Below are 9872 nucleotides of genomic sequence, written 5' to 3' on the forward strand. Positions count from 1 at the left end.
TTGCATGAATAATTACTTTAATGATTACATTTTAGATGGGGATTGTTTTTCTGTGGATCAACTATGTGTTGCAGCTCTAAAATCTAGTTAATTGTATTTGTAACTAATGTGTTCAAATGAAAATAGATGCTGTTATCTAATAATTAGTGCCGTATGACATTGACATACAGGACAATAACTTTACCACCTTTTAGCACAAAGCAACAATGGACACAAGAGAAGTATGTCAGTGTAAAATTAGAGCTCTTTATTTATCATCTTCAACGATAATGTACATTTGACACAAAACACAGTGTAGTCTAAACTGTGGTCCAGAAGCGCCCTTCTTCTGCAGCGCCGTAGTATAAACACAGCTGCTCTGAGCTGCAGCTCTTGGAGGGCAGTTCCACTGACTGAACGGATGATGGGTTTTTTTTTATGGTTTTTCCCATAAAAAAGTTATTAAATAGTTTATTCCCAAGGTCAGCAATGCCACAGCGGCAGATAAACAATGCTCCCAAATTAAATTAGTTTCAGTTCTACTCTTGTGAACATGCAACTCTAATATCAAGCATTTAAAGTAATGACTTTATAATACACTTAGAATGTGTATACATTTCAATTAGATATCAGAATATTATTTTAAATAAGGCTTTTAAATTATGTTAACCACACAATTAATTCAACCGATGCAATATACCAATTACAAAAATACATAGAAAAATGTTTTCTTTTCTAAAAGACCAGAGAATGAACATGTTCCCCTTAAGACCAAAGTGAATCAACAATCGATAAAACTGGACATGTTTTGGTAAATGTAAGCCTTTAGCTTCGTTCCAGATTAACGCAAATCTCAAAAGCAACACTTGCATAAATACTTCAAAGCTATGCGTCTATGAAATCGTATTTCCCTCCATCACTTCTGTGCTGAGTACAAGTGACAGATTTAAATAACCTTTTCAAGCGCAAACCTTTTGGATTGTGAAAACGGATGAAACCACGGAGTCTATTCCTCGTTATCGTCTTCTCTGATCTCTACCTTCACTCTGTGCCAGGCGTTACTCAGGACCCCCCTCAGGTTCCAGATGGGAGGAACGGTGTCTGGCTGCATGTTGTAACTGTTGTCAACCGCTTTACAAACTATCTCCAGCTCCTGAGCCTCGGCAGGAAGAGGTGCCGTCACCTCCCACAGCTTCCAGGCCCAGGCCCGTCCCGGGGGGGGTGAGGGTCCGGGGGCTTGTCCCTTCTCACTGCTCCTCATCTGGGCCACCTGCCACGTCTTCCCTCCATCCAGAGAAACATCGACACGCACCACCTCTCTGCCCCCTCCACTCCAGGCGTACCCCTTCACGGTCACCTCTTCAGAACTGCGGTCCACCACGGCCCCGTCTGTCGGCACGGTGATGGCCGACTGGATGGGGAGCTCCTGAATGGCCGGAGCCGACTTGAAGTCCACCGTGTCCCAGTCCGTCCCGGGGGCGAAGCCCTTGTAGTCGTTCTGCTGCCAGTGGCTGCTGCTTTCCTCTGCACTCACTATGATTTTCCCCAGCCACTTCACGTTGCGTGCGCCCACTGTGCCCGGCACCACAGCACGCACCGGGTAGCCGTGGTCGGGGGGGATATCCTGGCCGTTCATCTCATAAGCCAGCAGGACATCCCCTTCCTCATTAACGGCCTTGTTTAGAGGGATGGAAGCACCGTATGTCGTCCCGGTCACGTCTTTGTCCAGTCCTTCAAACTGAACGTGGAAAGCGCGCTGAGCCACATCGGGCGAGTAACCAGCGGCCAGCAGCACGTCTCTGAGCCTCGCCCCCCCCCACGTGGCGTTACTGATCGCAGCGATGCCCCAGTTCAGCCCTTTCACCTGCTTCACCTTGTTCATCTCTGAGCGGCGGTTACCGGCACACTGCAGCGTGGCTGTGATGGTGTGTTTGGGGAATCGAGTCTTTAACTCCTCTAAAGAGAGCGTCAGAACTCCGCCAGGTAGCCCCTCAATGTGCAGCTGATATGAAGCCGCGTCCACCTGGGGGACGGGCAGGTGGTTCCTTTTGAAGAAGATAGCGGAGGGGGTGATGAAGCTGTCAGAGAGGAGCTCAGGAGGCGGCTCTGCGTTGAAGGGCTTCAGGTTGTTGATGTGCAGGGCAGGGTGGCGCTCGGGCTCCGTAGAGTAAGGGTCTGATGTCTTGATAGCCCTTTGCTTCTTCACATCTTCTGCACTCAGCTCTCCAACCTTGTGTTAAACAAAGAAGAGTTTTATTTGGCACTCTTATGGCAAAAAGTTGAAAAGCCTTCGGTCAGATGTTTTTGCGCTTAAATTCGAGGAAACATATATAATGCTTGAAGACGCAGAGCTTTGTTAACAACCCAAGTGTATGAGCACAAGCGAGCCTTCTTCAGGGTTCTTGCTTTTACAATTTTATCATTAAATATCCTTATTTAATCTTATTAAAGCTTTTTTAAAAGTTTTTCCAGATGAGTGACTTGGATTGGACATGAGCAAGTGTTTTTGTTTCTAATGACAGCTTGAAGAGTGCCAGTATTTAGCCTACAGCTGCTCCTCAGTATACAGTACGCAGTAGACCTTTTCATATGCGTCTTCTGCGACAGACAAAAATAAATGAGAAGTTCATTTCAGGATAAATTCAACATCCCCTTCAAACTAATTAGTTTGGCATTTTTCAAATGTTCTATTTCTCAAAGATACAGCAACATTTTTAATGGATTTGTATAATAAATAATTGCTTAAGGGGATGTTATTTGTATGTGTATTGTGGCTTGCAAACACTTGAGTATCTTGTCCTTGTGTCAGTAAACTGTGATGGATGTTTTCAAGCGACAAGCTGAGAAATAATATTTAGGCCGTTGTGTCCTTGGTCACGGGACACACTCTACCCGCATTTGCTCCTGTGGGTAATGTCCACAGTATTGACATTTACATGTCTAATATGTGTAATATGTAATTGTAAAGCGCTTTGAGCACCTGTAAAAGCGCTCTAATTAAAAAATGTAATCCATTATTATTATTATTATTAAAGTTTATACCATATTCTTTTCTATGGCTCATATATTTAGAGTATTTCTACTCTTTTACTTATATTGCACGGTGAAGCTGCCTTTGGTATGTTACATGGTTAAAATCAGTAAGTCAGGGACAGTTGAAAGTTAATGGTCTTGAGTATATTGTAGCTGCAAATCTCAGACTAACCAATATTGGCTCGGTGTTTGGCGTTGGTGGCTTTGTGATGAACGCCCTGTCTGGTGAAACTTGTTCCACCCAGTGAAAACCCTTTATTCCAAGATACTCCCATGTTTATATCCTGCCAATAGTTACTGGTTTTATATTCAATATGCTGGGCTTCTTTTTTACTTACAGTCATTAGACTTACAATACTCGTGGTTTAAGAGGATAGTTGTGTCTTTTTTCTTTTATAATTTGGATGAACACAACTTTTTTTAGGTAAACTATTAACAGAAACCATGAATGGACCCACCTTATACTCTGAGAGCATTTCCAGCACATGTTCCTGGTTGTGTACAGCGTACAGTGCCCAGAAAGGTTCAAGAGCTCCCCCTGCTGCCAGCAAAATTTTATCCCCTCCAGGGTGCATGGCCACGAACTCAGTGATATCGTAGACGCCTCCTTTGAACGTGACCCAGATGCCATGTTCCAGGGAGCGGTGAGTGGTCACCTCCTCCTGACTGATGATAGGAAACGCTGAGGTCTTCTTTATGGTCTGCACTGTGCTGGAGTCCTGTTGCTCAGCCTGCACCGGAGAGAAAAGAGGATACATTCATTGTGTTATCCTTCAAAAATTACATTTGAAAAACAAGTTGACTGGAAACTAATAATCCAGTTTAGAAGAATTGTAGAGAGCATGTTGCAAAAAATCCTCTTGCTCAGTACAACTGTGATTGAGAGGTCACCTGGATTAGTTTGTGTTTACTTTGTTAATGTCATTATTTGTCACTTTTATGCCTAGAGTTTTATGGGCGGAAACAGCAGTGTTTGTTCTCATGTTTGCACACGGCGACAGAACTGTGCTAGGTGTGTTTAACCTGACGCTATGATTATCTTTAGCGGCGATCCCTGTTATCTGAACAGCCTCTGTAGACGACATACAGACTGAGAGCAATGTTACATTATACTGAAACCTTAGGAGAAGCATATCATAAACTCTGGGTCGATACTAGGGAGCTCATTTCTTATGTGGTATGATACATGGAACTAAAATAAATGTGGATTAAGTCACAAAGTGTAAACAATTCTATTTAGAAATATATTATAGGAAAAAAAAAAAAACGAATATTGTTTATTGAAGTCATCGTTGGTCGCTTTGGATAACAAGTGTGAGCTAAATGACATACAATTTACTGTAATGCAATATCCCTGTGGACACACAGGGCAAATGTCAAAGTAAATGTTTGGTATTTATCTGTGTTTATACATAACAAACATTTCAAATCAGATTTCTGATTGAGTGTTCTCAAGTCTGAACTATTTACATCTTCTAAAGAAATGTTGCAACCAGCTAAACACAGGAGGTGTGCTAAGCATGTTTGCACATTGAGTAACAAAAGATGTGGGAGTGAAAATTGACAAATGAGCTGACAGACGCTCCTGAGCATTGCAAACCAACAGATGGAGGCCCTCACTTTAAGGGGGTGTAGTGTAAATGATTTTCCTCTAAGACAGTTTAAAGTGGCCAAATCCTAAATGTGTTATTAAATTCCACCTTGTACTACATTAACACATCTAAACTGTGTTGCTCTAGAGATCCACATATGATTCATTAAAGTAAGGTATGTGGCAAAGAAGTGCAGCAAGTGCAGAGCAGCAGTAGCATGATACGGATCCAGATGTTTGATGAATCTTTACCTGGTTAATATATTTAAATTAATATTTAAAAAGTATGATACTTATCATGTTTCAATTTCTTTAGTCTAGAACAGGGGTGTCAAACAAAATTTCATTGCGGGCCACATTAGCATTATGGTTGCACTCAAAGGGCCGGTTGTAAGTTTAAGACAATATAAATATACACATATAAATATATAATATATATGAAATAATGTATTATATTACATTATTGGCTCTGCATTGGATTATTATCAGTTCTGGTAATAACTTCATAAATAACTACGTCTGAAAGCAGAAATCTAGGGCAAACTACTTGAAAGCAAATATTCAACAATTACACCAATTGTATTGTATATTATATTCTTTGCAAGTTCTTGTGGGCCACATAAAACGAGGTCGCGGGCCAAGCCTTGAGTTTGACACCCCTGGTCTAGAAATCATAGGAAAAGATGCTTGATATACTTTGCCTAGGGAAAGCTAAAGAAGTTAAACATCGTCTTTAAAGATCTGTTCTCCTCCTAACCTTGTGGTGGTGGAGGCCATAAGCCAGGACAGCCCCGGTACCGGCCAGCAGTCCTGCCAGGCCATGTCTCCATCTGGGACCGTGGGCGCGCTGGTAGGACCCCCCATCCTCACTGCTGCTGCTCCAGAGACGAACTGCACACGACACTACAGCAGGGGTCACTTGATGCCTGTGAAATTAAACAAATACAAATGTGACTTTTATGCAGATCAAACCAACCTCATTATTGTGTTCAACCGAATGTTCAAGGATAACAAAACTATTGACTAAATAAAAGATAAAAAAGGGAATGAATATCTATTATTTTGCTCAAACACAGCTTGAGTTTGCTGTTTTAGTTTCCTTTATTTAACCTTTGACCAGGTGGAGAACAGACCAAACCTAGCTGCTGACAGTGAAGAACCACTGAATTCCAACAGTATAATAACGCAGTGTACCTTTGAGTGTTGAGAGGTCCAAATCTAGTCAGGCTGTGGCAGCGTCTGAGGAGCAGCATTGCACTGGTATACTGGGAAGAAATTGAGATAAGAAAAAAAGGTTAATTCACGGTGAAATAAACAGAGCATATCTATCAGATAATTAATATGTTAACCCCTTTGAGTGCAGACCAGAACTAGTGTAGTGCAGGAACCTCTAGTGAAGAGCAGACAAACTCAAAATTCACAACAAAAATATTTACGGTCATCTGGGCGCCGACTAATGCTTGCTTTACCACCAAGATTACGGTACATGCTGTAGCTATAATAATAATGAATTACATTTATTAGAGCGCTTTTCCAAGTTATAAAAAAAATAACTATTAGACCTGCAACAATTTGTCAAATAATCGTTGAATCAACCGACAGGGCAACACATTGATAAACCAATCATTGTTGCAGACTTTTTTTTTCTTTTTTTTAAATTCAAATGTTTTCAGCCTTTAAAATATGGTCATCTTCTGCCCTTCACCATAACTCCTCATATTGAACAGAATAGCTTTACGTTGTTGACTGACAAAGCAAAACATTTCAAACGCTTGGACTTTGAGAAACATGGATTACTTTGGACTATCTTCAGCAATGCTATCATTAACGACATTGGACTTTACAGATGAACACAGTAGGTCAGAGTTTCAGACGTCCAACAGTCGTACAGGTTACAAGCTCTGTCTCTGCTGTGTCAGGACACAGTGGACGTCACATAGAATAGCTGGTGAACACAAAAAGGCTAATGTGTGTAAAACATTTTTACTTCAAGGCTAAGTAGAGTCTGATATACCATTTTTATTTTCAGCATACCTCACCAATCCTTCTCTGTCTTTACAGCCAACATGTGTTAGGGGAAAATGTCAAAATGAAGCTGGACACCTTAAAACTCCTCCTGAACTGACCAACCAGCTCGGGGGGCGTGAACAGAGAGAGGGCTGGGCTTCAGTTTCACTTTTCTCTGACCTCAGACATGTTGGTGGATGTGTAACTCCCTTTTAGTGACCAAGGTTGGTCATGCATACAATAAAGAAACCAACTGTACCCTGTGTTCTTCTGTTGGTAATACTTTGACGCTTTGACAATAAAAGAAGAACGTTACCCCAGTATTAAACAAGTGACACAATGTCATTAAGCTTTAAGGAAAACATCTCTGGGGAGGGCTGCTTTACAAGAAAATATATGACTGACTAACTTACAGGTGAAAGGAAACAGATTACAGGAGCACCGGACCAAAACCTGAAGCACACACTTTTCTTGGATGAGAAAATAAGTAAATCATCTAAATATAAATGTGTTCCAAGTAGTTTGGTGAACAGAGAAAATCTTACTAACACATTAAACAAAGCTCTGCTTTAACATTCAATCACACCTGTCTTATCAGTCAAAAGTGTCTCTTAAGATTACTCAGGGTTATCTTCAACCAGCTTTTACCACCTCAGTACGCCAGCCAGCAGCCAGACGAGTGCCAGTAAAAGTCCAGGAGTTCAGAAGGTGAAATGGTAATCTGCTACTGTTTGGATAGGATTGAACTACTGTTGCTGCTTCTCAATATTTCTGACTCAAAATAATGTTGAAATAATTGTTTGATCTTTGTCAATCAGTCAACTAATTTATCGTTTTGGTCTCAGTTGAGTTAGGTTTTCTTTACTCAGCAAGTAATTCTTTAATACCGACTGACTTTTACCATGAAAATTATGAGTACCTGTTTGGTAAACACACAATTTAAATTGAAGCTTTTGAATGATTATTCGTTAAGCAACTCAGTTTTGGAGATTTGTCTATTAAACTAATCGGTCAGTCGCCAAAATTAAGCTTTTGTTTACCAAAAACTCCTTTAGCAGATGGCAGCACTTTATAATTCACATGGTAACAAAAATGTCAAGGAAAAACAAAGTTTAAACACGTTTTTGCTACATATCGTGAATTGTAACATCAATGTAACAACTGAACACATAATCAATGGTATAAAACGGTATTTTGGTGATATTCCTTTCCAGCAATACCATTTGAATTCCTATGTGGTTACAACAGTCATATTTCTAATTCTTTTTTTGTAAACTGAATGACTTATTTCCAGTGGTGTAAAAGTACTAATACCACAGTCTAAACATAATCTATAACAAATAAAAGTCTTGAGTTGAAAATGTTACTTAAGTTATATTACAGAAGTATTATCAGCTAAATGTACTCAAGTATCAATAATAAAAGTACTATAAAAGAGTAATATTATTATAGAATATTATATGATTCTGTTTTATCATTAGAAAAGACATACAAGTGTTTTTACAATATAAAACACGTGTATTTATGGGAAAAGTAACTACAAGTGTCAAATAAATATAGTGCAGGAAAAGTAAATTTCCCTCTGACAATGCAGTGAAGTAGAAGTACAAGGGGGCAGAAAATGGAGATATACTCAAGTAAAGTACCGCAAAATACATAATTTGAGTATTATCTACTCAGTTACATTCCACCACTGCTTATTTCAACAACAAAAAAACATCAACAAAAAACGTATGAGCACATCTCTCGTAAGAAAGTGATTTAAAATGGTATCTTTTCCTGATCCTTGAGTCTTCTCAGTTATACATACATGTATATTAATAAACTATTTGATTAGCTGACACAAAAAGTAAGTGTTAGTCGACTAAGCATTTCTTATTTATTTGGTGTAGGAAAGGACAGCCCTAAATATTCCACATAAACATTTCCCCCACTGTCATATTTTGTGTTAGCTACATCACAGTGAGGGCTCTGCCGAGGTGAACACATTACAAAACCAATTCAGATTACGAAACATTATGAATAACAACACATTGGTAAACATTGGCTATAAACTTTTACCCTGACACAGGTCACCATCACTATCCTCACACCTCACTTAGCTAACATTCAAATTAGCACTGTTAGCATGTCCGCCTTCGCCCCCTTACTCAGATGAGTTCATAAGAAGAAGCAACGTGAAAGATAGTTTCCGATTGCTCATATTAAAACACAATCGTTACTCACTTCTGTTTAGTCAGTCGCCTGCTTGAACTCGGCTGCTCTCCACGATTCACAACCGGGATTACGAAATGAATGCTTTGAACTGTTATACAATAACTGACCGAGCTGCGTTCAAGACAACCAACGTTAGTCAAATGTGAACTGTATGAGGTGGACACCAAACGCCTCTCTGCAGAACAGGCGAAGCAAATACATATAAAACCTGCATCAAATCATTAATCTGAAAGGATTTCAAGCTTTATCTAATCCATCTAACAAATTAGTCTCAACTTCTTACAATTCTATTGCAGTTGTTAATTATTAATCACATTTACAGCCACATTATTTCAATAACCATAAAGGGCGGCTCATTAGGAAACATTAGCAACGAGTACCATAATCTGAATCTGTACTAGTATTTGAAGTGAATATCTGTCACTGGCATGGTCACTGGTCTGTGGCAATTTGAGTGTAGAATCTAACATTTGAAATGTGCAGAAGAATAATTCAATATTATTTGGAGAATAAAATTGAAATGGTGAGGACAATTTCGAGCCTAAAGGTCATTATTTAAAATAAGACTGTATTTTCGAAAAAGTTCAATAAAAAACGTACTCATATTCTTGCAACCCTAATACACTTTCTTACATATTAAAACATTTACCCAACATCAGGGCTTTTTGCCCCAGGGCTTTCCAGTATTCATACTAACACATTTTACTAATTTTGTATTAGTATATCAGTAGGGGAGAGTGGGGTAAATTGAGCCATTTTTTAGTTATGCTGTCCTCTAAAGCAAGGAGAAATTACACATAGTAAAAATGAAAACACACACCTGTAATTCAGGATGTCTCCTATCAATGGCAATGATAATAATTCATATTTGATCAAGGACAGTGAAAATATTACTTCTTTAAAAAAAAGAATTATTGTGGCTCAATTTGCCCCAGTGTAGGGGTAAATTGATCCAGGTCAGGGGGTAAATTGAACCACGGTTCAAACCTGGGCATACCTGTTCAAACCTGGGCACACCTACAACAAATCTTAAAGGTAAGCTATA

General features: G+C 39.4%; 1 protein-coding gene across 4 annotated transcripts in view; it reads right to left on the reverse strand.

Annotated features, from left to right (window-relative positions):
* Positions 1 to 222: 222 nt before the first annotated feature.
* Positions 223 to 9872, reverse strand: part of suox (sulfite oxidase) — a 24892-nt gene continuing 15242 nt past the window's right edge. The window contains exons 1-5 of one of the 4 annotated variants that reach the window (XM_010782596.1): positions 8837 to 8976; positions 5798 to 5868; positions 5361 to 5529; positions 3471 to 3743; positions 223 to 2209 (exon numbers count right to left, since the gene is read on the reverse strand). In XM_010782596.1, the coding sequence (XP_010780898.1) occupies positions 986 to 2209; positions 3471 to 3743; positions 5361 to 5529; positions 5798 to 5856 (1725 nt within the window). In that variant the 5' untranslated portion in view covers positions 5857 to 5868; positions 8837 to 8976 and the 3' untranslated portion in view covers positions 223 to 985. Of the gene's footprint in view, positions 2210 to 3470; positions 3744 to 5360; positions 5530 to 5797; positions 5869 to 6617; positions 7059 to 8836; positions 8977 to 9872 lie in introns of those variants that run through there. The other 3 variants (XM_010782526.1, XM_010782747.1, XM_010782677.1) reach the window with 3 other exon arrangements.

This window comes from Notothenia coriiceps, unplaced genomic scaffold (assembly GCF_000735185.1).
Source record: "Notothenia coriiceps isolate Sejong01 unplaced genomic scaffold, NC01 NC01_scaffold00000282, whole genome shotgun sequence".
NCBI lineage: Eukaryota > Metazoa > Chordata > Actinopteri > Perciformes > Nototheniidae > Notothenia > Notothenia coriiceps.